This window comes from Scleropages formosus, chromosome 6 (genome assembly GCF_900964775.1).
Source record: "Scleropages formosus chromosome 6, fSclFor1.1, whole genome shotgun sequence".
Lineage (NCBI taxonomy): Eukaryota > Metazoa > Chordata > Actinopteri > Osteoglossiformes > Osteoglossidae > Scleropages > Scleropages formosus.
In genome coordinates this window covers 13454313-13481097 of record NC_041811.1, presented here as the reverse complement: position 1 = coordinate 13481097, position 26785 = coordinate 13454313, and the positions used below count along the sequence as shown (strand labels likewise).

Genomic DNA, 26785 nt, shown 5'->3' with positions numbered 1-26785 from the left:
TTACCACGTTTTAGTTTTCCTTCTTTGTTTTTAGCGGAGTTCAATGTCTTGTGCCAAAGTGGAATTGGATTTTCGGTAGATGGAACAGGTAAATCTGCAAGATTCTACATATTGTATATTAAAGGAGTTCAGATACCATTCTGTCAAAATCTAAACAGTACAGTTTTTCTCACATATGCCTTGTTATATTGTTACATGTTAGGAAAGGCTGAATTTAGCCCAAAACAAATGAGCAGTCCTCTGTTTGATATTCTCTCATGTTTAGTGAGTTCCAAAGGGTGTTTCTGGAGCTAACATGTCTTTTATCCATGTTCTGTGCTGGACAGACATCAATGAGTGTGCGCTGGACCCTGACATCTGCTCCAATGGGGCCTGCGAAAACCTGCGCGGCACCTACATGTGCATCTGCAACACTGGATATGAAGCAGACCCCACGGGAAAGAACTGCGTGGGTGAGTGAGCTGAAAAGTTGACTCTCCAGACATTAACAGACCAGACTGTAGGAAACATCTGGGCCGAGTCAGCCTGAGATTTTAATGTTTGGCTTTTGACTCCTTAATTAACAAGGGTCCCAAAGTCTGAGGTCAGCTCAAGTCCTTGACTCTACTGAAAAACGGCATCTTGTGTCGCTTCAGTAATGGGAATGACACATAACTGCCAGTGATCAGTGCTGTCATGTGATTTTGCTGGATGACCAAACAGAGGATTTATGGAGACCAGCCAGTAGCTGACATTTTATAGGTGGTCTTCGACTTTCAATGTATGCGACTTACAACAACTGACTTATGATGGCTCTCCCATCAATTTTATTATATTATTTTTGAGTCCCAGCATTTGGTTGTAACACCTAATGGTGACTGCTCCATCTGCTGTACGTTAACATCTGCTGGCCAAGCTACCGCAAAGCACCATCTTTCTTACTGTCAGTGTGTCTGTCAGCGACTGCATTTTATTTGCAAAAGCACGGTTTTATTTATGGAATGTTTTGTTTCAGATTCCATTCAAGTTACTTTTTTCATAATGGCTATCAAGCAAAAAAGTGAATATTCAGGTGGTTCAGTTGAGAAAAATTGAAAGGAAACAGACGAAAGTAAAAATACACACACACACACACACACACACACACACACACACACACACACACACACACACATTTTCAGAACCGCTTGTCCCGTACGGGGTCATGGGGAACCAGAGCGTACCCGGCAACACAGGGCGTAAGGCCGGAGGGGGAAGGGGACACACCCAGGACGGGACGCCAGTCCGCCGCAAGGCACCCCAAGCAGGACTCGAACCCCAGACCCACCGGAGAGCAGGACTGTGGTCCAACCCACTGCGCCACCACACCCCCCTGAAAGTAAAAATATCATTGTATAAATGGGTAGATCGTTGTAAAGTTGCTTATTTAACATTGTAAGCATTGTAGGGCAAAGGTGTTTTCTAAATAAATGCATATAAATGCCTATATTTACATTTGTTCATTTAGCTGATGCCTTCTCCAAAGCAACATACATCTCAGAGAACAACACAAAGAGTGTGTGGTGTTCGAAAGGAAGGTACACCGTTCTTTGGAGGTTTTACTGAAACACAGCATTGGAACACTATGAGTGCACAAATAAAAGAGTTTTTTGAGAACAGCAGCTCGTGTCACAATCTCTCTGTGGAACCTCTTTTGCTCCTGCGCAAAAAAGCCCGCTTTAAATCCAGTGCAGCCTATAACAATTCCCGCTTCAATTAAGAATTAACCAATGACAATTAACCTTTGTCAACTTACACCTTACAGGCTGGCAGGAACCTTTCTTTTACAAAACTGTCAATGGTTTGTTCTTGGTGTAAAACACCACAGAGTGCGTTACATCAACAGAAGGAAAGATTTGGATGGAGACATGTGATTCTAGAGTACAATTCATTTTTCTTATTTGTTAATTACTAGACAGGTGGGTGTGGTGGCGCAGTGGGTTGGACTGGGTCCTGCTCTCTAGTGGGTCTGGGGTTCGAGTCCCGCTTGGGGTCCCTTGCGGCAGACTGGCGCCCCGTCCTGGGTGTGTCCCCTCCCCCCCTGGCCTTGTGCCCTGTGTTACCGGGTAGGCTCCGGTTCCCCGTGACCCCGTATGGGACAAGCAGTTCTGAAAATGTGTGTGTGTGTGTGTGTGTGTGTGTGTGTGTGTGTATTTGATACAAGGGGCGTGGTGGCGCAGCGGGTTTGGCCAGGCCCTGCTTTCCGGTGGGTCTGGGGTTTGAGTCCCTCGTTGTCACAAGACTCCGCTCATGTTGTGGGCCACATAAATGTGTTTTACATTTATTTATCAGATGCTTTTCTCCAAAGGAGACTATGTAGTGTTACCAGCCCACATACCTTATTCATCAAGGTGACTAAAGACTGTTAGATACACTACTTACAATGGGTCACTCACCCATATATTAGTGGAACACACTCTCTGTCACTCACACTACAGGTGAACCTGAACACCATGTCTTTGGACTGTGGGAGGAAACCAGAGCACCCTGAAAAAACCCACACAGACACAGGGAGAACACGCAAACTCTGGGTGAATCAAACCCATGTCCTCTTGCACCACCCAGGTGCTCTGAGACAGCAGCACTACTCACTGTGCCACCATGCCACCAACTTACACAGTTCTGGAATTCTCATGCCTGTTGCTCCTGCACTTGTTTAGGAATCTACTAGTAATTCAGTTAACAAAATGGCACTCAGGGTGGCATTGCAAATAGTGGTTCAGTCCCTGCTCAGACTGTGTGGGGTTTGCATGTTCTGTCCATGTCTGTGTGGCTTTCCTCCAGGTGCTCTGGTTTCTTCCCACAGTCCAAAGACATGCCGTTCAAGTGGATTTGTGACACTAAATTTCCCTTACTGTATGAATGGGTGATTGAGTGGCTATCCTTTGATTGCTTTGGTGTGACATCCAGGGTTTACCCCCCTTGGTCTTGTGTCCTTTGCTTCCGGGATAGGCTCTGGACCCTGCTCAGGTCAAATGCGGTTACTGAAATTTGGTGGCACTTGTCTTCCTTTTTTATACGAAAATTCCCTACAATGATCAAATAACGTCCATGTTCCTTTGAACCCTCTAAAGCATTTCTGTGAAAGAGCATGGAAAGAGTAACAACTATACATGTTTTGTGACTGCAGATTTCATGTCAAATTTTGAAAAAAGGTGCTCCAGTAATGTTAACAGCTTCAAGATAGCTCTCTTGCCAGGTCTGCTTTCATTTTAGCTCACACATGAAGTAAAGGAGAGAAAATAAGTCCTGAATTTAAGCTGAGCTGCACAGGGCCAGATTTATAAGTGCTGAGGTGTTTGTGCAACATGAGGTGAGTCTTACACTAGTGGAGTGGAACTGGAGTGGAATTCCACAGCTTACAGGGGTAGTCGTATTGATCTCTAGCATCACAAAAGTATAACCTGCTGGCTTCCTACGTAGTGATTTGATTGCTTTTAATTTTTGCTCTTTTTCTCATTTATGGACAGATTTCAAATGCTAAGTCACAGCCTGCTGAAGTGTTCAAAATGTCTTTTTATTTTACCATGGAGACGTTAGCACTTCATATACTGTAAATTACAATAAAATCACACTTGTAGCTGGAGAGGTACAAACAGGAGGACCTGCTGTGCCCCCTCACCTCCCACTTTAATGCCTCCCAGTCCTCTTGTTTTACTGGAGTGGATAGGTAATTGGTTTCTTAAAAGACTCTCTGAATCACAAAACATAGCTTATCTGGGATTCCTTAACCACAAGGAGTTTTGGTTTGCGATGCTAGTTTATCAATGTCATAACATTGACTCATAAATTCAGAGTATTTTTGGAATTCTCTGAAATAATTTAAAGTTTCCGCAAGACCCCCCCATTCTCTGTATATTTTATGTTTGCTTCCTAATTTACACAATGTAATTAAAGCTTCTTTTACAGGCTGTTATGTTTAGGTTCCCTTTCTGTTAGACTGTTTATGAATGAACTATTTACCTGACTTAAAGTATTATGAAGAATATGGTGTGTGTATACATAACGCACACTCAAATTTTATATTAATAAAAAAATAAAATATTTGTGCCAAGTGTTGTATCTTATAATTGTGATTAGTGTGCTATCTTTTATTGCTAGGGACTACAATTCTAATTAATTTAATGAATGCACAAATTTATGAAATAACATGTGACCAGTATGTCTGTGCATTTCAAACATTAATGATGTGACAGCTGTCTTATGTTCAGTTTTATTTATTTTTCACTTTAGACATGTGTGGTTTCTACTTAGCCTATTGTATTTGTGTATTTATTTATTTTTTTTTCAGACATTGATGAATGTGTGGTTAACCGCCTTCTCTGTGACAACGGCCTGTGCCGGAACATACCAGGAAGCTACATCTGCACCTGCCCCAAGGGCTACACCTTCAGGCATGACTCTGAGACATGTGAAGGTGAGAAAATTGCTGCTAAATCAGGGCAAGTATTGGCAGAAAAAAGACAAAGTGTTCGGTTACATCACGTAACAATCCACAGAGGATGACAAGTGTGATAGTGTGTGATTTCAGTGTTCTGTTATTTTCATGATCCCTTAGAGTTGCAAGAGAAGTTTGTGAACTCAGTGGAATTACCGAGATTTCTGCATTGATTACTCATGAAATGTGGTCTGTTTTTGAAGATGTCATTAGCATAGAGGTTCATATACTTTTTCCAGCCTGGACTTTGAATGTTTAATGATGCATTCAGGATTGACAAAAACAACAACTATTATTTCTGCCTTGTTGGATAGATTTAGTCTATTTTTGTTTAATAGGCAAACAAAACAGACTTTTTGTTTTGTTTATTGTTGTGACAGTTGTAAGATCAGACCACAATTTATGTGTCATTGATGCAGAAATCCAGGTAATTTTTCTTGCAACAGTATGTCAATATGTTTGTGTGCTGTTATGAAACTGTAAAAAAAAAATGTTTGATTTTGAAGGCCTATGTTTAGCCTTCTGCGATAAAAATTAAATGAACCCTTCATGCTGTGATAAAAGTATGATATTTCTGCATTAAGAACAGTCTGTGTTGAAACTGTTATTTGTTTAATCCTAATCACGTAGAGCAATACAGTCAAGACCTTTCTGCACTTTCAGTGAGTCTGTGAGCTCATATTTATACCAGATGTCTTTTGAAGTCTCCCTCCAGCAAAATCCTGAGTGTTTTTCACCCATATGTTAGGATTCCATACATTTCATCAGACACGGGTGAATTATTTCTTCCTCAGGGTTAAGACTTTGCCAATATAAATACTATTATGAATAATTCAGATTTTTTTTTCCCTTTTCTACAGCACTACTTAATGTAATGCATAAATTGTACTTTTGCTGAAATGTACATCGCTTTGGACAAAAGCGTCTTCTAAATGAATAAATGTAAATGTAATATAAATGTGAATTAATTTTAAAAAGAAATTCAGGTCTCATTTTTCCTCATACTTTTCTGTTTACTCACCTTTTCTCATCTGTAAATGAGATGATATTCCATGGATTATATGGTTGCATTGTAGACATTATTTTCTGTTTTTTATGTCTTGTTTTGGTATATTTGAGCCTTTAGATCAGGGATGTCCAATGCGCAGCTTCCCATTTCAGGTGATGCAACTCGACATCCCAACATTTTTAAATTATTAATTCATACTATACCTGGCATAAATACCATAAATTGTTTTGAATGTCACAATAATGCAGATACAGTTACAGACTCCTATTCAGCAACTCAGCTGCAGCTTAGTCATCCTCAGTGGCAATACTGCACTTGTGATTTCTGTGCTTGGCTTTTGTACATGTTGAGATTTTATAGTTAACATTTTAAAACACTGAGTTAGTTACTCATTGTTGATAATATTTATATTTACTTGAATGTAAGCGCTTTAACATGGCTTCTGAATCAAGAATGAAAGCTTAAGACAATGCTGAATATTTTAGGCAGAACAGACAGAAATGTACTTTATTGAAATGACGAACAAGCCCATTTGTTTGATATGCAATGAAGCCTCTTCAGTTTTGAAACTATTGGGAGACTTGCTATACTTACGAGATAACCAACTACTTTTGAGAACTTTAACAGTGAAACCTTCAGATGTAGAGCAATATTAATATTATTATTGTTATTATTCCTGGAGTGTCGATTTTCAGCATTTTTGACTTGAAGGAAACGTTCAGTTTATCTTTCACTTTTATAGGCATTAGGTCTTGCAAGTAAAGTATCCTTTATCCGTTGACATATCGGATAAGTGACTTTTTAATAATGTCTTGCAAATGCGGTTAATTAAATTAATATTGGTGCATTGTACAACAAAATACACAGAGATTTTTTGAAATTTTAGATTCAGTATGTTAGTTTCTGTGAGACCTAAGGAGACCAGCCATGACAGAAGGACTCTATGTTGAATGGAGCTGACTGCATGCCACGCTGGACAAAATCAGCATATCTGAACCTGGACATCAACTAATTAACTTATTAGCTTCTAGTGACCGTAGTAATATCATAAAAAGCTGTATAAGTTGGATTTAAGGTCTTTTTCCATCTGGAATGCCCAGGAGGAGTGGGTAGCCACTGGACCCCCAGAGTTTTATTTTACTCCCTTGCCTTTTGGTTGGGAGTTTGTTTCCTTTCTTCTGTCACCAGCTGGGTTATTTTATTGCTTTAGTGGCTAGTATAATTGTTGTAGCAATTCAATTTAATTTAATGTATACCTAGCGGGGGCGCGGTGGTGCAGTGGGTTGGACCGGGTCCTGCTCTCTAGTGGGTCTGGGGTTCGAGTCCCGCTTGGGGTGCCTTGCGACGGACTGGCGTCCCGTCCTGGGTGTGTCCCTTCCCCCTCCGGCCTTACGCCCTATGTTGCCGGGTAGGCTCCGGTTCCCCGTGACCCTGTATGGGACAAGCGGTTTGGAAAATGTGTGTGTATACCTAAGGTTTTATTTGTCATTATGTCTCCTGATCCTTTGTTCGGTGCTCTGCGTCACTGTGTGAAAAGAACCCTCTATAAAAATAAATTGAATTGAATTATTTTTGAATAGAGGGGGGTGCAGGGGCGCAGCGGGTCTGGGGTTTTAGTCTTGGTTGGGGTGCCTTGTGGCGAACTGGTGTCCCGTCCTGGGTGTGTTCCCACCCCTCCAGTCTTGTACGCTGTGTTGCCGGGTTAGGCTCCGATTCACCGTGACCCCACTCGGGACAAGAGGTTATAGATGTGTGTGTGTTTGATTGTGTGGCTGTTGAACCAGTTCACATTCATGATTTTGGACTTCGGCCAAAAAAGGTTGGACACCCCTGCTTTAGTGCTTGGTCCTTTCTGTAAATAGACTGTTTGGCCAGCAACCCCCATTCCCCAGCTGTCACTAATCACCTCCATAATTGTAGGCCTGCGATGCTATAATTCTCCCAAATGCCAATATCGAACTGTGTTCATCCTTCATTTACACAGTGAATGTGAACGCTGAAAAGGCAGGGTGACTTCCAGGCAACAAATCTCCCATTTGCTTGACTAATGCTCAGCTAAGCCCTCCCAGCTACTCCATCTGGCTCAGGGACCTCCCAGCTGTGAGGGGGGTCTGAGGGTATGGATATAGTAATCTGTTCAGTTGCAGGTGAAAAACCTCCTGCTTGGATATCCATTGGTTGTGAGGAACAATGGGCTGGTGGGGGAAGGGACACACCCAGGGCGCAACGCCAGTCCTTTGCAAGGCACCCTAAGCAGGACTCGAACCCCAGACCCACCAGAGAGCAGGCCCCGGCCAAACCCGCTGCAGAATCGTGCTCCCCCCTAAATTTAAGACATTGTATTTTAAAAGAGGGGCACCACAGGGAATGTATTACTGGGTCCAGGGAAACGTGCACTAGCCAACTGTCCACCAGTATTCAGCCCACCCACCTCTTCAGTTTTCACCATTAATTAGATTAATAGATTCTTAGTGGTTCGGATCCCAGACATCCTCACAACAGAAGGAGTCCAGGAATTGAGCCTTGCTGTGGCGCATCTGTTTGATGTTAGGCTCTGGGTGTGGGCGGGGTGACACAAGTTTCTATATGACCTGCCAAAGAGCATCAGCTGCTCGATCCGTCACCAGTCTACGGAAACCAGTCCCCACCCACTGCATTCCTCACATCTCAGCCTGTTTCTGGTGAGGCCGCTCCTATTGTGCAGGTCCTTTCAGAGCTGACAAAGTGGTGTTTATGACACATCACAGCCATGTTTGGGTGGTTGTGATTCTTTCGGCTTTATCTAAATCAAGCACGAAATTCCCAAAGTCCTGCTGACTGCAACATTTTGCATGCGGTACTGTCATGTTGCTTTGGCTGTGATAACATCTAAGTCATACCGTGTCCTACACTTTTGGTTTTAGATGTGAACGAGTGTGAGAGCAGTCCTTGTGACAATGGGGTATGTAAGAACACTGCTGGCTCCTTCATCTGCGAGTGCTCCACAGGCAGCAAGCTGGACAGCACAGGCCTTGTCTGCATTGGTAAGGACAAGATCATTACCGGATGTTATTGACTACTGTTAAAAAAAAGCATCCCTCTTCTAGTAGTACTCATTCAGCAGGTTTTTTTTTTTGTCTTATTGCCCTGTCCAACATCAGCTGTAGCACTAAAATTTGCAATAGAGAATCAACATTGTCAAATGAGCACACAGCACTCACAGAATTTTACATTTGTGTACCATTAGTTTCATACAGTAATACGAGTTTCCAGGAAATGTACTCTCACTTTTGACTGGTACTCTTCATGTTCACTCCCGTTTATATAGATATTTATTGACGCGTCTCTGGATCACGGTCAGTTTCAAGGGCACAATAGCCATTCTTGGATTTGAGCCAGCTGCCTTCTGGTTGCAAGTCAAGTTCCATAACTACTGCAGCGTCTGCTTCGTAGCCTTTTGCCGGCATCACCTGTTCAGTGTTTGCTTGTGTCTGCAGATAGCCTGAAGGGTACCTGCTGGCTGAGTGTGCAGGAGGGACGCTGTGAGGTCAACATCAATGGAGGCACCTTGAAGTCCGAGTGTTGCGCCACGTTAGGCGCGGCCTGGGGGAGCCCCTGCGAGCAGTGTCTCACTGGTATCTTTCTCTGCATCCCCCACACTATCCTTCCTCACACCTCACTCATCCTCAGTCCCTCACATTCCCCTTTGTCTACCACCCTCCCAAAACATCCTGTAACCCACTTGTTCTTAGTCTCTCTGCAGTACTTCCCTGTGCTCACCAATAATGTCTATTCTGATAATGTAATGAAAAGGAAAAAGAATAGAATCATTAACTTGCTTGTTACATTGCACTGATAGCTGATTCAGCAACCAGATTTTTTGGCATAAAGTAAGTTCAAACGTATAAATGTGCTATTTCATGTATTGTAGTTACTGAACTGGAGACGGTTGTGTCAGTCACACGATGCTCTCGGGAGTTTGTTTACTAAATATGAAGTGATGATATGTGTTTCATGTAGGCTTGGACCTGGCCTTAAGTTTGTGTGTGGTTGGAAAATTTTGGGCCACTAATTGAAATAGATCCTTTGAAAGCTATAGTTAAGGAACCTCAAGATCCCTCTAGCTTTTCATGTGGCCTAATATGCTGCCCAGGGCTATAAATATCTGCCCTCTGCTCCATGGCCCAGTCATTTACTAACTAGACCTGCCTGATGGCTATACGTTTGTGCCCAGTTTCGTTTTTCACTTGGGGTTTGTGGGCTTTCACGCTCTTGCCAGCAGTGCTTAGTAGCAATTCAAGCCACAAAGGCCAGCAGAAAAATGCCAAAGAACAATAAATTAAGCCTCACCTTTGGCCATGAAGCAAAATATATGTTTGTTTACATTATGTTGTTACATTTGCAGAGATACATAATCTATCAACTTGTTCTTGCATCAGCTTGTCATTGTCTGGGCTCTGAATGGTTTTCTAAAAGGCTGTATAATACTTCACTGTCCTACAAAAGTAAATATACTTTGTTGCCTTTTTGGTGAATATATATATGTATTTGCATTTTCTTGGTATATTGATGCTTTCTCTTCTGTTGTGTTAATTTAAAAATATATTTTAAAAAATGAACTGGGTTTCTACAGGTATCCAATTTCGTTTTGTTAATTTTCCTAGCATTATGTAAACATGAGCTATTTTTGTCCTTTAGTCTTCACCTTTGTGGGATTTTGACCTGTGTGAACTCGTCTAATTTTCAGCTTTCAGTCTGAATATGAAAACAAGCTTCTGCATTTAAATTGTGAACTGCACTTAAATGGAGCTTGCAGTCTCAATTAGAGAACATGTTTCTGTACTTAAACAGTAAAAGTATGTTGTCTGTCAGTCACACTGGAAAGATTAGCCAGGTAAATGAATCAGTACCTCTTGCTTTTACAGACCCCGTCTGTTCCAGGGGATTCGCTCGGCCGAGAGGACTGGTTTGCGAAGGTACCGGCAGGTTTAGAGGACAAGTTGACAGACTCACTGAACTTTTCACCTTGGTTCCACTGCAGTGTGGGATTCCTCTGCACAAAGCCCTCTTGCTGTTTCCATGAGCCTGAACCTGAGAGGGCCTGTTTTAGTAGTTCAGTACTTTAGTTTCAAAAAACACATCTCTCAGAACCACACATCTTGAATCTGTATTGCAGTGTTGCATTTGTTAATTAAAAAAACATGTTTTGTTGATTTAACTTGTCGGTGTAAGTATTAAATTACTCAAGGTTTTCCTTACATTTTATTTGACATGAAGATATTTCATTTGGCCTTTAAGGTCTAAAAATCAACAAACAGCTTTATGTTTGTGCCATTAACATTTTGTGTCCTCTACATTGAACACTGTGAGATATGTTTTGGAGAGTAAGTTATCCTTCACTGGATGTCATTCATGCGCTAACCTGCTACACCAGTGTAACTTTTCAGCTGCTGTCTGTCTTTTCATTTTTGTGGTTCTGTAGATGTGAATGAGTGTGAGGTCTTTCCTGGTATCTGTGCCAACGGTCGCTGTGTAAACATCAGAGGGTCCTTTAAGTGCCAGTGCCCCGAGGGGCTAACACTGGACAGCACGGGTCGCCTTTGCATTGGTAAGAGTGGCAGAGATAGTGGTCCCAAAGATGGAAATGATGTTCAATACTATTAATAACACATCAGTACGTCCTTAGTGCAACCCCAAACAACAGAACATTGGTTTGTTGACAGCAAACCTATATGTATATTTATAGCAAAATCTCTGTAATGGCAGGCTTGGAATTCAAAGTGCTGAAACTTGGGGTTTACATCATCCTATCCATCCAGACTTGCGCTTGGAGCACTGCTACCTGACATGGGATGAGGATTCATGTGCCCAACCAGTCCTGGGCAGGTTCCGTATGGATGCCTGCTGCTGTACGGTGGGCGCAGCCTGGGGCACAGATTGTGACGCCTGTCCCCAGCCTGGCACCCGAGAGTATGAGGCACTGTGCCCCCGCGGGCCTGGCTTTGCCAGCAGAGGGGACATCCTCACCAGCGGGCCTTTTTACAAGGGTGAGACTTGTGTATAATCACTGTTCATATATGCCAAGACAGAGAAAGCTGATTAATATGTGGGGTAACTTTTCAGACTTTGGTGTGGAATCTCTTTTCAGTTCCCTGACAGTTTCCTTGTTGACATGTAACGTGCCTTTTATATTGTTCTTGGAGATGTATGTCACTGTGGGGAAATGCTAAATGAATAAATGTATCTATGGAGTTAGAATCAAGATCTCATAATTATTGCATAAGCGAAGATAAAGAAGTTGTTTAAGTAATGCATTTATGGTTGTTCATGCTCTGTGTTACTGTCTTGCCGTTGCTGGTATGACTGAGATAGACATCAATGAGTGCAAAGTGTTCCCCAGCATCTGCACCCATGGGAAGTGTCGCAATACCATTGGAAGTTTCCGGTGTCGCTGTGACAGTGGCTTTGCACTGGACATGGAGGAGCGCAACTGCACAGGTGAAGTGCACACTCAGGCTAAGGAGAGATTCTGATCTTATAAAGATATGCACAGATATTGATAGCAGGTACAGGCTGCATTAGGTACAAGAAGCCTAATGTGCTCCAGCAATACACACACACATTCTGGCTGAAGCCGCTTGTCCTGAGCGGAGTCGCAGCGAACCAGAGCCTAACCCGACAACACAGGGCATAAGTCTGGAGGGGAAGGGGACACACCCAGGATGGGATACCAGGCCATCACAAGGCACCCCAAGCAGGACTTGAACCCCAGACCCACCAGAGAGCAGGACCCAGCCAAACCTGCTGTGCCAGCGCACCCCTGTCCCTCTAGCAATAGCTGTGTAGAATTCCATTGAAGAGTACCAGGTATGACACAAACAGGTGTAGTAAAAGTAATAGGCAGGTGGCTGAAGAGTAACAGTAGTGTACAAATTCATGGTAAAATATTATTCACTGAGGTATTTTTACTTTGATGCTCCACTGTTCCATCTTCAGACATTGATGAGTGCCACATCTCTCCTGACTTGTGTGGAAGCGGAACCTGCGTGAACACACCTGGGAGCTTTGAGTGCGAGTGTTTTGAGGGCTATGAGAGCGGCTTCATGATGATGAAGAACTGCATGGGTGAGACGTTGTCTGACTACCAAGCTCAAATTATCAAGACCTTCTCGCCTATCTTAACAGTCATGCAATGAGTTGGGATTCCAACCTTCTGGTTCCAAGTCCATTTCATTAACCTTCTAGCTCTTTCTCACATACTCTCGTCTACACACGCATCACAGCTCTGTGAATTGAGCTTCCACCGACCAACACATCTCATGTGTTTCTTTTCTTCATATGCGTATGTCCAAGACACATTCAGTCCAAACTATACTAGTGCTCGCAGAATATATGTGATGCAAGTCTGGGCCTGTCTGACTTAGAAGTTACCAGGAATGAGAAACTAGAGTTTTTTTTTTTGCATAAAAACGCTAGCTCAGCAAACACTTAAACTAAATTGTAACAGAGTTAATTTTTTTTTTAAATGCAGGCTTCCTTCATCTGAGTTTATTAAGAGAAGGAAGACTATATTTTAAAAATAATTATAAATGCACTTTATCCAACAACACTTTCTCAGTTTCTTTTTACTAGATTTTCTCTTTGTATAAAAGATAGGGCTACAATTTTGCATGTTTGGTTAAAAAAAAATTAAAGGGTTAACCTTTTGTGTCTCAGGAACAAATTATTTGTTTTTCCAATTTAAGTTCATTTTAAAGTTGAGTTTGTTTGATGAAAATTCACTTTCAGGGAGATTTTAAAGAAAGATTTATCTACAGTCTCATTGTCGTTATGCAAGGAAGTGTCTATTTTTGATATCATTTGAGGTATTTTTAGGAAGTTAGCTAGATGATCGATCAAGCATTATTGGCTGTCAGTATCTGCCACTCTCTTAGTCTGTTGCTGTGTTGTGACAGAGAGCCATGTCTCTGGCACTGTGGTCCTGAACGGCTGCCTGTGGTGCATTTGTTTCCTGTTAGATATTGACGAGTGTGAGCGGAACCCAGCGCTTTGTCATGGGGGCACCTGTGAGAATACAGAGGGAAGCTACAAGTGCAATTGCCCCACTGGCCACCAGCTCTCCCATGAAGAGGATGCTTGCATAGGTGAGTGGACTGCTGAGGGCCCAGTGGCCGAAGAGGTGACATGTTATAACAAGAAGTTGCTTTCCCATCACCATACAAAGGCTGTACTTTGACACACAAAGCCATATAAATATATATATATTGGACAAGGCTCATTTGACCTTGGAAGTGCTCAGCCATGAATGCGGTGAACTGCCTTCTTTGTCTTCTGAAGCTCCCCCAGTATTGCCATTGTGTACTGTACCTGTTAGTTATTTTTTATTCATTTACTGATACTGAAAAGGCTAAGCACTTTCCTCGACAGAAAAAGCTTGGCCTCTTATGTGTCAAGACCAGCTCTCTTAAAGTCTTAACTAGTATTACATGCCAACACATAAACAACAGACACAAGTGCCTCAATTCTCAAAATGAAACTTGGACATAGCATTTGACTCCACTTGCATAACTCCAGCAGTTGGCATTTTTGCATGTCACTAATGTGCCTTTTCTTATTTAATGAATAAAGTTGATGCATTCTGAGTAGGCTAATGGCTTTCTTTCATTTAGCTTTTTATGATTCACGATAAGGAGGGGGGTGTGGTGGTGCAGTGGCGCAGTGGGTTGGACCACAGTCCTGCTCTCCAGTGGGTCTGGGGTTCAAGTCCTGCTTGGGGTGCCTTGCAACAGACTGGTGTCCCGTCCTGGGTGTGTCCCCTCCCCCTCCGGCCTTACGCCCTGTGTTGCCGGGTAGGCTCTGGTTCCCCCGTGACCCTGTATGGGACAAGCGGTTCTGAAGATGTGTGTGTGTGTGTGTGTGTGTGTGTGTGTGTGTGTGTGTGATTCACGATAAAATCTCAGAGTATTGCTCAGGTTTAAAACACTAGCACTGTGTGTGCTAAAACTTCTTTCAGATATCAACGAGTGTGAGCTGAGCGACAGGCTGTGCCATCATGGAATGTGTATCAATGTGATTGGCAGCTACCAGTGTTCCTGTGACTCTGGTTACCAGGCTACACCAGACCGACAGGGCTGCATAGGTATGAGTCTCCCTTCCTATGCTAACCATCATATTGAATCATGATAGTCAATATAATGTGAGCCATTTGTTTGCAGACAAGCCCTTTCTGATTTTAATTATTCTTGAGACTGGAGTGTCTGTTTATTCTGTGGATTTTATGTTTCTTGTTATTTTTCTGTTTTATTGGAAGCTTGGAAGATTCTCCAAGTGTGAATAAAAGTGCTTATTTTACCAGAGTACTGCAAGGATATGGATGCATCTCATCTTTCTTCTGTTTCAAGGGAGGCATGAAAGGGGACCAAATTAAAGGGTCACAATAAAAGCTTGGATGTGTTTTATGGTGTTTGCCACAGGATTGATCTTCTCTGTGCCTCTCCCTACTGATTGTTTCAGATATTGATGAATGTGCCATCCAAAACGGGGGCTGCGATCTCTACTGCACCAACTCAGAAGGCAGCTATGAGTGTGGATGCCGTGGTGGCTACACACTGATGCCAGACCAGAGGAGCTGTACAGGTGAGCAGGAGAGGTCTTTCCTGGTTCAACCTGTATCACGGAGTTACTCCATCAAAAATGAATTATCTAAACTTGGAATCAAGGGGGACATTGATCACCCAGTCACTATGAGATCGATGAGCCCTGCAGGTAGCCAGTGGTTCAGGAGTTAATTAGTTTCTCCCACTTTGTACGGGTGATGAAAAGATGTCATATTTTTAGATCTTCAAGACAAAAGGCAGCTCAGCATCTGTTCTGCGTTCTGTCTGCAGATGTGGATGAATGTGAGAGCGATCCTGACATATGCGATGGTGGACAGTGCACAAACATCCCTGGAGAGTACCGCTGCCTTTGTTACGATGGATTTATGGCCTCCATGGATATGAAGAGCTGTATAGGTATTTCATTATCGTATTTCATGCTGTAGGATTTTTTTGATACGATCTTATTTCTTCATGGGTATGAATCCAGTTTTTGACTGGAATTGTTTCAGAGTAATCTGTACAGTGACATGGCCACAGTGTATTAGTTAACTATCCACCACTGATAAAGCACTCATAATGAGGTGATGCTTAGGATTATGTTGCCCCGTAATATGGTAGAGACTTCCCAAATACCACTGCTCACAGTTACAAGTTTTTACCACTCTTTTTCAGGGGCAGGTACAAATGATAGCGTGCAGTTGGGTCTCCTCATTTATATCACTAGCCCAATCTGTGTGGTTCTCACATCTCCACAATAATGTGCTAATAAGACCCAGGCTTGAAGCTGTCTTTTTTCTGTTGCAGATGTCAATGAGTGTGACCTTAACACCAATGTCTGTATGTTTGGAGAATGTGAAAACACCAAAGGCTCCTTCATCTGCCACTGTCAGGTGGGCTACTCGGTAAAGAAGGGCACAACAGGCTGCACAGGTGAGCAGTTATCTGATCTACCCCATGGGTTTCGTTATACAATCCCTTCTACATCCTCCTTACACTTAAGGCAGCATGTAGTGTAGTGGTTGAGGACATGGACTTGAGGTGGAGGTTGAAGGTTACTGGTTCACACCTTTATACCTTGCTAGTGCTGGTTCTCCATGAGCAAGGTGCTTACACTCAGTTGCTCTATTAAAATATTATGCTGAAGCTACAAAAATGGGTCAGTTACTGTATGCCACTTGGAATAAAAGCATGGCTTGCAACAATTCTATTATTAGCAATTATTTCACCTTTGTCCAAGGTGACTTAAAATGTTACGGTTGTACACATTTATACAGAAATATATTTTTGCTGCTGAAATTCTGAGCAAGTACCGTTCACAAGAGTACTGCAATCAAACAATGGGCTGTCAGTTTAGAGTTACATTTACTCTAACCGTTACCCCAATTTGGTAGTAATAATTTAGAGATCCAGAATAAAAACAAAGTCCTCATCAAGAGATTGTATAAACCAGTCTGTTGCTGCTGCAGTGTGTTGTAATCTACTGTGTGTTGAGTTGGATTCTGCAGCAGCTGGTAGGTCAGTGGTTAGAGCTGCTGCCTTTAACTGTAAAGGTTGCTAGTTTGAATCCCATTTCCAGCTGCAGTACCCTTGGGTAAGGTACTTATCCTAAATTGCTCCAGTTTCAAAAAAAAAAAAAAACAAACAATTACCCAGCTGTCTAAATGGATAAATAAATGCAAGTATCTTAAAATTGTAACTTATTTTGGAGAAAAGTGTCACATAAATGTAATACTTCTACAGTATATCCTACTTCCTCTATTAGTTTGTATATATCGTTAAGGTTTCACCAAATTATAAAACATTTGTTAACTTAGTTCTCCCACTCTCCTTAATTAATTTGACAATGTGAAATAAGTTTTTGTGTTTTCTTAAAATCTTGTGTACTAATTTCCTTTAAAACCTCATGTGCAAAACGTTTTTTTCTACTACAAATTTAATTTATGGTGTAATAATTCTACACATTAAAGTGAACTAAATCCTCAGTAAGGTTTTGTGAATACATATCAGTTAAGAGAAAAAATATAGATCAGTCCCACAAAAGACTTGGTCAATGAAATTTTATGAGAAGAAAGTACTGTTATAAAAAAGCTGAAACACAGTAAGAAATGAATATTATATCCTGTTCCTGTAACTGAACTTAGTGATTATTTGCATTTGCTAATATATCAGAAATTAGCTTTTTAAGCTGCTGTTGGTAGGCCGAGGAAGCTAAGCATGTGAAAACATCCTCCATTTTTGTATATGTAGATGTGGACGAGTGTGAGATGGCAGCCCACAACTGCAATGCTCACGCCACCTGCACCAACACCGTGGGGGGCTTCCGCTGTTCCTGTCATGAGGGTTGGTTGGGCAACGGGGTCAATTGTGTAGGTAAGCAGTGTGTTTGGCTCCTGCCATGTGTCAAGTGTGTGTCCTGGCCTCAGTTAACACTTTATTTTGTTTATTTCAGTTGTATTCCTGTTCTATTTATACCATTTTCTTAAATTTGAACCATATCTGAGAAGTTATTTCACAACAGTTTTATTTATGCAGCATTTTCTAATGGTGTGCCTGAACTCCGGGGGATGTGGTGGCACAGTGGGTTGGGCTACAGTCCTGCTCTCCGGTGGGTCTGGGGTTCGAGTCCCGCTTGGGGTGCCTTGCGACGGACTGGCGTCCCGTCCTGGGTGTGTCCCCTCCCCCCCGGCCTTGTGCCCTGTGTTACCGGGTAGGCTCCGGTTCCCCGTGACCCTGTATGGGACAAGCGGTTCTGAAAATGTGCGTGCCTGAACTCCATGCCCCGAAGCTATGTAAAACTGGTTTCTGATGCAGATCTCTGTGGCTGCTCTTCGTTGTTTTCGTTTCCTTAAGTTTTTGTCCTTGGTATATTTTGGTTCTCTGTTCAGTCTTGTCTGCATTGCTGCAGGCATTGGGTGGTCCGCTTTACTCATTAAATTGGCGGTTCTTACCAGGTCCAACCCCAGCACCCAATCACTATTCTCGGTGTGGGGGATGAACGGTACAAAGGGGAAGGGTTTTAATGCCAGCTGGAGGCACTGGGATGGCAGGCAGAGTAAAATAGAGCCCAAGCTGCTCCTGGCATTGTGAATCAAAGCAAAATTAAAAGGATGGTCAGAGTATTACTTTAATCCAGCTCTCCTTCCTTGCGGGATCAATAAAGAATGCAACGGGTCATAGTGCTGAAATTCTGGCACAATTATACCATACAGTCAGTACAGTCTACTGTGCAGGCCTTTACTTATGTCTGTGCTATATTATACATGCAGAAGTATTTTTCAATATTCTTTAACTCAGCATTTACATTATGTGCGTTCTTAAGTACGGATATGATGGAATGCCAAAGGGGAAAAATGAGGAAGCTATAAAAACACACACACACACACACACACACACACACACACACACATTTTCTGAACCGCTTGTCCCATACGGGGTCGCGGGGAACCAGAGCCTACCCGGTAACACAGGGCGTAAGGCCAGAGGGGGAGGGGACACACCCAGGATGGGACGCCAGTCCATTGCAAAGCACCCCAAGTGGGACTCGAACCCCAGACCCACCGGAGAGCAGGACCCGGTCCAACCCACTGCGCCACCGCGCCACCACGCCCCCCGCTATAAAAACATGAAAGATGAAATATAAAATAAAAGAAGAGCTCTGTATGCAGAGTGCTGAGCTCATCGTTAATGGTCTGGTTGTCAGCTGCATTCTGCTCTCTGCACAGATTTGGATGAGTGCACCAACGGCACTAACCAGTGTAGTTCCAGTGCAAAGTGCCTCAATGTACCCGGCTCATACCGCTGCTCATGCTTCGAGGGCTTCACTGGAGATGGCTACACCTGCGCAGGTAGGACAACTGGCCCAAACGATCTGTCTCATCACAAAGGCACCATCATGGCACCTGAACGAAGCCTCACCCGTTGTGCTGTCATGCAGATGTGGATGAGTGTGCGGAGAACATGAACCTGTGTGAGAATGGGCAGTGCCTCAATGTGCCGGGGGGCTACCGGTGCGATTGTGAGATTGGCTTCACCCCTACATTGGACAGCAGATCCTGCCAAGGTTTGCTCCATCGTCCTCTTCTAGAAATTTTACTGCAATGGTTGTACACCACTGAAAAATACCGGCACCCACATGTTACAATTCCACAAAATCCCTCACCACCTAATATCACCAGCGAGTCATCATCAGCATGCAAATACTACAACCACACCGTATATTTATTAGAATCCTTCACCACTTCAGCATATGTCCCTATACACCATACTATACACCCTATGTCTTTAACATATTGTACCAACAGTAATCTCACTTACAAGGATTATATGCCTCTACCTAGTTTTTAGGATTTCTTTCAGGTCTTTGGTCACAAAAGTATACTTTATGTGATTAAAATGGTATAGAGACCACATCAGAATCATGAATGGAAATAGATCCCATCTTCCATGTATATTTGCATATATGACAAATACTCGAGTAGCTGCTGTTCACAGACTGTCAGTTAAGAGATCAGGCAAATTTCAATCTGACTGAGAATGAAAACAACTTGAACAGTTGAAGAAATGGCAGAGAAGCACATTATGGTTGCAAACATGAGACCAGTCACATAAAACTGATATGAAAAGGTGGCTTTGTGTGTGCTTTATTGGAGGACTTACTGTAACTGGATAAGCACATGTTTTGGGGCCTCTATGTGTGTGTATGTGTGCATTTTATTCATGGCATTTGATCTAAATCACAGGGCTGTTTTATCCCCAGTTCTGTAAGTGTTTAACTCATCATTTTTTTAAGGTACGAAACATTGATCTCTGAAAACATGTTGACAAGAAAATATTCCCACATTTAAAAAACTAAATTCTACTATGTGAGAGAAAAGTCTCTTGTGTGAATGATTTAAAGATTATAAACAACAAATGCAACTGTTTTGATCCTCTTGTTTTCTCATGCATGCTTTGCAGATATCGATGAGTGCTCCTTTAAAAACATTTGTGTGTTTGGCACTTGCAAAAACATCCCAGGAATGTTCCGTTGTATCTGTAAGGATGGATATGAGCTGGACAGGTCAGGAGGAAACTGCACAGGTAAGATCATCTCATTTGCTCACTGGATTCCTGGTGCGGGTTCTTTGGGCCTCTCCTCATATATCTTTCCAGTTTCCTTTGAACTGAATCATGTATTCCAGGCTGGACTGTGTTATATGGAGTGTAAACTCCCTTCCGTTAAGGAAACGGTTTCATCTTTGACGTGTCCATCTTTGAAGGCAGGGGAAAATCTGCTTGAGATTTTAAATGCTTTTTTTTGTTTTGTTGAAAAGACACAATAACCACTGTACCCCTAGATCATTTTAGTCTCTTTCCATCCAAAGCTAGGGGTGCTATATTTCTCAGTAAAGACCAATACACTCATCATGCTTTTTTTGGTTTTCCGACATACGGTTTTTCCATATACCCTGTTCAGGGTTATTGACAACTTTTAATTTTTCTGAATTTTCAATTATCTGGTCTAAGGCATGAGGTCCAGGATGGCAGCATTTGGGGTGGTGGGATAAACATTGGCATTTTAAAACTGTTCCAAGATGTTGCATGAAAGAGAGCCTGAGACCCACTGCATTGTGGGAGTGGGGTACTCACGCTCCTGGCTAAGGTCTGGCATGCTACGGTCTCACTTGCACCGTTTGTACCCCCCCATTTCGCACTGTTGCCCTTTACTTCTACATATAAACCTGGTTAAAATCTGTAACAAGGAAAAACATTTTTACTCTGTTTCAGTCTAGAACTGTTGAAAATTGCCTTTTAGGAATGTGTAAATATTTTATATTTTCTAGGATGAATTTGAAAGACTTTGGATAAAAATTTTCCAGAAGAATATACTAAAATATTTCTGATGGGTAACCATATTACTAACAAGTGAAATTAAATTAATTACATGTATTAACATTTTCAACAAAATCCTGAAGAGAGGCTTTTTAGTAAATCACTGCTGTCACTGAAAAAAGAAACAAAAGCAGGTGTTTGTGTTTTGTGGTACAGATGTGGATGAGTGCCTGGACCCAATTAATTGCGTGAATGGGGTGTGTGTTAACACTGCTGGCTCCTACGAGTGCAACTGCCCACCAGACTTCGTTCTCAATCCAACTGGCATCGGCTGTGTTGGTGAGCCAGAATTTCATTCTTCTGCCAACTAAAAAGATGGAATACTGTACTTCTGCAACATAGAAAATATACAACTCAGTTCCCAAGGAATTTTCATACTTTTTTGTATGTTTTGACAAGTGATTAGAAATCACCCAATGCGCAGTGAGAAAGTTAATTCCTTTTGACTATAAGCCTTAATGCACACCTCCTTCAGTTAACATTTGGTTTTGTACTATGCTATCTCCAATTAGAAAAAAATATGAGATTTTGGTGTCAGGTGCCAGCTAGGTAAGCCTTTCTTGCACTAACCAGACCCCCGTGTGGGAAACTGCTACCTGGAGAACATGGCATGCAGTGCAGAGCCCCACCCTTTGGGGTGGGTCAGCCGTTCCTCTTGCTGCTGCTCCCTTGGACGGACTTGGGGAAACCCTTGTGAGCTCTGCCCTGTCGTCAACTCCTGTAAGAATCCCCGGGGATGCATTTTTGATTTCGGTTCACAAATCCAGACATAAAATGTTAAATGGAAAAATTAATTTATTGCAAGAAAACATGTACAGAACTGATATAATATGTTAAATGTTTTACTAATATTACATTTTATCTGGTGGCAAGAAGTGGAAATGTAGATGGCTACTGCATTTGGGTTCCTGGAAGGCAGGGCAGTGATCTGTATTTATCAAACTTTAATTGCATTTCAGTGCTGCAGTGTAAACAACATTACCACATTTTGGCAGCTACTTGTACCTGAACCCCAGAGGTTTATCCTTCTCCCAGCTCTTTGGGTTGGGAGCTGTTTGTTTTCCTCTCCTCAGCTGCAAACCATTACACTATGATAAGAGTACTTCAAAAAAAATCTAGTTGAATTTTGTTGGATTTTTCACTTTTCATGCTAATAAGACCGTGTCTGTCCCTTGCAGCTGAGTACAACACTCTTTGTCCAGGAGGAGAAGGTTTCAGACCAAATCTTGTCACAGTAATATTGGAAGGTAGGATGCTTTTTTCTATAACTGCAGTTTTAGCAAATCTGCTCTGGTGTTTGGTATGTCCTCACAAGCTGTCTCCCTTCCTTTGAAGACATAGATGAATGTCTGGAGCTCCCAGGACTATGTCAAGGAGGAAACTGTGTGAATACCTTTGGCAGTTTCCAGTGCGAGTGTCCAGGTGGCTATTACCTGAATGAAGAGAGTCGTATCTGTGAGGGTGAGTCAACAGTGAAGCATTATATCCGTGAAAGTGAGTTAATGTGAAAAATCACATATACAGTACATTTCAGTGATGTATACATATATCCAGAAGGAAATTGGACAAAACTGAGTACTCTCCTTTAAGAGCAGAATGTTTAGGACTTCTGGAGCACAGATATTTCTACTTATTTTTCCTGTTCCAAAGCCTGTGTTCACAGCATGCAGTTTCAATTTGCATTATGCTCTCTTTGTTGAAACTGACATAGAATCAGTTCTTTGGTTTTTCCATGCCAAACCTTTTCATACTTTGTCCCAGATACTGATGAATGTGTGGTCAACCCTGAAATCTGTGGACCGGGACTCTGCTTCAACATATTGGGAAACTACACATGCGTGTGCCCTGCAGAGTACATATTGGTCAATGGAGGAAATACCTGCATGGGTGAGTCCCATTTAGCTTTGCTTTAAGTAAGTGTTAAGTACCCATGTGGTGGTAAACCTATGCATTTCTTAGACATGAGGAAGAGCTTTTGCTACCGGAGCTACAATGTCACGACATGCAACAATGAGCTGGCCTTCAACATCACCAAGAGGCTTTGCTGCTGTGCCTACAATGTTGGAAAGGCCTGGAATAAGCCTTGTGAGGCCTGCCCTGTTCCTGGCACTGGTTAGTATCTAAGATACAGAAACAAGTATACACACTAATTAAAAAGTTTAGAATCAGAATAAAGGCTTCTTTTTTATTCTTTTAAATGTCAGGTCTAGTGAGTTATACAGACATACACTATATATAAGTGACAAAAGGACAATGAAGCTTTACATTTGTACAGTTCAGTTTCAGTGTGCCTACAGTCTTCAAACTTTGGGACTTTTTGTTTTCTCAGATGGCTATCGTACACTTTGTGGAAACATTATCCCTGGGTTCAAAATAGATATTGAAACAGGGAAAGCAGTGGGTAAGCTCTTCCGCCAAGCACTTAGTCCGTGCAAGAAAGAAGTCCAAAAAGATGTCCTTTAACAGTAGTTGTTTTATTATAATTCCAGTGTTGATTCAAAACCTCTCCTGCAATTTGCAGATATCGATGAATGTCGGGAGATTGCTGGAATATGTGCCAATGGAGTCTGCATCAACCAGATTGGGAGTTTCCGTTGTGAGTGTCCCACAGGATTTAGCTACAACGACCTGCTGCTTGTCTGTGAAGGTAAGTCAAGGAAACCAATGATCTCTCCTTTGGTTTTTCAGCACAGCGTCCAACGTGTCTGACAATGTTTCATCATACTCTTCCTCCAAAGTCTTGTGAAATGCATGACTGTGACTTTGATGTTCGGCCCTCACCAGAGACTGTTTGCTGTAGGCTGATGTTAGGACTTTAGTTTTTATCAAGCTGGGTGTCCATCTTTCTTCGCTTGGCTACATTCAATCATGACAACAGTGCAGGAAACTGTACAGACAAAAGACAGGCCTGGAGTTGTTTCACTCTATTCTTCTTTTTTGCATCTTCAGATATTACCTTCTCCATGTCTACATTTTTCCTGTTCCCAAGGCTGTGTCCACAGCATGGAGTGTCAATTTGCATTATGCTCTCTTTGTTGAAACTGGGACAGAATCATTTCTTTGGCTTTACAGTCACAGGACTGCAGTCAGTTCTGAACTGGTCAGTAAAGGCAAACTGCTTTTTATGTTGCTAGAGGCCAAACTAGTTCCCTAGGGGAGAGGCAAATGTGTTCTTAACACCATGACAGCAACTTTTGTTCTCGCAGGGGGGCAAAATCAAAGTGAAATGAAATATGGGCCTTTCATGTATCAGGGAGTAAAATCTGACCAAGGAAGGGATATGAATGTAAAAGGCTGATAGGGAGCCCTAAGAACTGAACACACAATGGAAAAAAATGTGCAAGGGAATGAAAACAAGTGAATCTTCAACCTTTGGGTTATGTTCCGGTCAAATTTAACCAATTCAGAACTCCTCTCTGTTATGGTTTCTTTCTTCTGATTGTCATAGGGTTTTATGACATCCTCCACACTGGCATGCCAGTACATGAGATTAATAATTACCCATTTCATCAATTGTTTTATTAGGATTTTATACATCTGTGTTGTGTCCATTCAGATCAAACCAGCCATAAAAAATGAATTGGTGAGACTGTAATAAACAGCAAAGAGTATCAAATGCTGAATTTACACACACACAGGGTGGTATCATTTCAAGTAAACGGGGTCTATAAACTATAAGTCAAAATGATGTTTGGAACTTCAGATAATGAATTTTCATGCAGTTGGTTAATAGGTGTAACAGAGCATTAAATGAACATCTATGGCTTATAATTATTTTATAAACAACTGTAATGGCCTACCAGTTTCACACAGGAACAACAAAAACCTAACTGAAACACAGTCCAAGGCTTTAAACAAATTAATTTTTTGTCTTATTTAATTACCACAGTTACATATGCTTCACTATACAAAGGATAGTTTTTTTTTTTTTTGCTTCATTCTATCTCCAGCATTGCTTCTTACATAACGTAAACTTCACATACAGCTACAAAAAAATAATACTTTGATCATGTAACAGTCTTTCCTCTTCAAAATTTGTAAACGACACAATAACTAATTGTACAGAGATATTGTCTGTGTGTGTTTCTCGGTCCACCCACGTGCTCCAGACATTGACGAGTGCAGCAGCGGGGACAGCGTATGCCAGCAAAACGCGGATTGCATCAACAGTCCCGGAAGCTACCGCTGCGAGTGCTCAGATGGCTTCAATGTTTCACCTATTGGAGCCTGCATAGGTAATACAGCACAGCTGAGCTGCCATTAACCACCTGGGTGTCAGTTCTTTAATTCCTGCATTATTAGATTCCTACATTAGTGAAGTGGCACAAAGAGGCTGCGAGGAAGTTTGGATTATTAACGCCACCTAAAATAATTTATTAAAGTGTGACTACTCTTTATTACACCTCTTGAACCCAATGTACTTAGTGTACAGTTTAAAACAGCTTGAAATATTCTGACAAAAAGTATCTTAAAAACTTAATTTATTTTAGAACTTTTCCATGGCCTGATTTAGCAATCTGTGACCTTGATTCCTCATTTGTAGCCTGCACTCCTTAATCAGGCAGACCAGTACCCTGTCTCCAACAGCGCAGCACACCACACACAAAGCACGGTGCCCTTTTTCCTCTCATTTTTTGTCTGACTCCTCAGCTGCAGCCACGACTACACAGTTCAATGGTGCCATCACTTGGGAGCCATGCCAACAAGAAATTTACTTAATTTTCTGCAGTGCCTGCCACTGGCACTGGCAGCTCTGCAAGTTTCTTAAAATAAGGCATTACACATGTGGGTCAGTCTCAGACAATGAGGTTTTGTAGGGGTGTGCAGCTACAAATGTGAAAAAGCGAAAGCCTGGAAAAACACTGAACTTGATTAACAAAGAGAAACACATTTGTTGGCATCTGTTTCTTCATACTGATCAAACGAATTTCTTGTTTCTGACACAAAGATCGTAATGAGTGTTTGGAGATCCCCAATGTGTGCAGCCATGGAGAGTGTGTGGACTTGCAAGGAAGCTATCGGTGCATCTGCAATCGTGGCTTCAAGGCTACTCCCAATCAGAAGATGTGTACAGGTTAGATTATTATTCCCCCCCCCCCCCCCCCCCCAGTGGTAAAATGGTTCCTGGAATACTATATTTGAATATTCATTAACTTCTTTGCAAGATAACTTCCAGTTAAGAGGAGGGAGCAGTATAATTTGTTTTTTTTTTTCCTCTGAAGAGGTACATGAAATCAAATGGCAAGCAATAATAATATGTACAATGATTTATTTGCTTGAAGCTCTTCTCCAAAGCAATTTACAATGTTACTCGTTTACAAAGCGGAGTAGCTTTTACGGGAGCAATTCCAAGTAAGCGCCACGATCAAGGGAACTATCTTGAGAGTGGGATTCAAACTGGGTCCTTTAGTAGAAAGCAGGAGCTCTAACCATGCCACCACTTGCTGTGTGTATTGTTTCCTATAAAGACATTGATGAGTGCATACCGCAGCCTTGTGGAAATGGCACGTGCAAGAATACAGTAGGCTCATACAACTGTCTCTGTCATCCTGGGTTCGAGATCACTCACAACAACGATTGCGTGGGTGAGTGCGAACGCTCTCTACTAGAGGAAGATGATACAGCAAAACACATCAGTACCATCAGTAACAATTCAGAGACTGCTGTAACTTTTCCGGCATACAGAGAATTTGCGTTTCTCGTATTTTTTTGCAGACATTGATGAGTGCAGGACACCTTATGGTAAGATATGCAGAAATGGTCAGTGCATAAACAGCATTGGGTCTTTCCACTGCCTATGTGCCGAAGGATATGAACCCACCCTTGATGAAAAGAATTGCATTGGTAAGGCCTTCTATATCAATATCTTGC

The 26785-nt window shown here is 42.0% G+C and overlaps 1 protein-coding gene across 2 annotated transcripts in view; it reads left to right on the top strand.

Moving 5' to 3' along the window:
* The window catches only part of fbn2a (fibrillin 2a), a 73952-nt gene that overhangs the window by 33077 nt on the left and 14090 nt on the right, over positions 1-26785 (top strand). For both annotated transcript variants that reach the window (XM_029252791.1, XM_018744820.2), the window contains 31 exons: positions 35-88; positions 327-452; positions 4310-4435; positions 8369-8488; positions 8942-9079; positions 10370-10420; positions 10927-11052; positions 11264-11491; positions 11817-11942; positions 12441-12569; positions 13463-13588; positions 14458-14583; positions 14958-15080; positions 15332-15457; positions 15848-15973; positions 17291-17413; positions 18766-18888; positions 18978-19103; positions 20000-20122; positions 21071-21193; positions 21488-21634; positions 22093-22161; positions 22250-22375; positions 22676-22801; positions 22874-23026; positions 23244-23315; positions 23436-23561; positions 25024-25149; positions 25863-25988; positions 26383-26499; positions 26630-26758. In XM_029252791.1, coding sequence (XP_029108624.1) covers positions 35-88; positions 327-452; positions 4310-4435; positions 8369-8488; positions 8942-9079; positions 10370-10420; positions 10927-11052; positions 11264-11491; positions 11817-11942; positions 12441-12569; positions 13463-13588; positions 14458-14583; positions 14958-15080; positions 15332-15457; positions 15848-15973; positions 17291-17413; positions 18766-18888; positions 18978-19103; positions 20000-20122; positions 21071-21193; positions 21488-21634; positions 22093-22161; positions 22250-22375; positions 22676-22801; positions 22874-23026; positions 23244-23315; positions 23436-23561; positions 25024-25149; positions 25863-25988; positions 26383-26499; positions 26630-26758 — 3786 coding nt within the window. The remainder of the gene's footprint in view (positions 1-34; positions 89-326; positions 453-4309; positions 4436-8368; positions 8489-8941; positions 9080-10369; positions 10421-10926; positions 11053-11263; positions 11492-11816; positions 11943-12440; positions 12570-13462; positions 13589-14457; positions 14584-14957; positions 15081-15331; positions 15458-15847; positions 15974-17290; positions 17414-18765; positions 18889-18977; positions 19104-19999; positions 20123-21070; positions 21194-21487; positions 21635-22092; positions 22162-22249; positions 22376-22675; positions 22802-22873; positions 23027-23243; positions 23316-23435; positions 23562-25023; positions 25150-25862; positions 25989-26382; positions 26500-26629; positions 26759-26785) is intronic.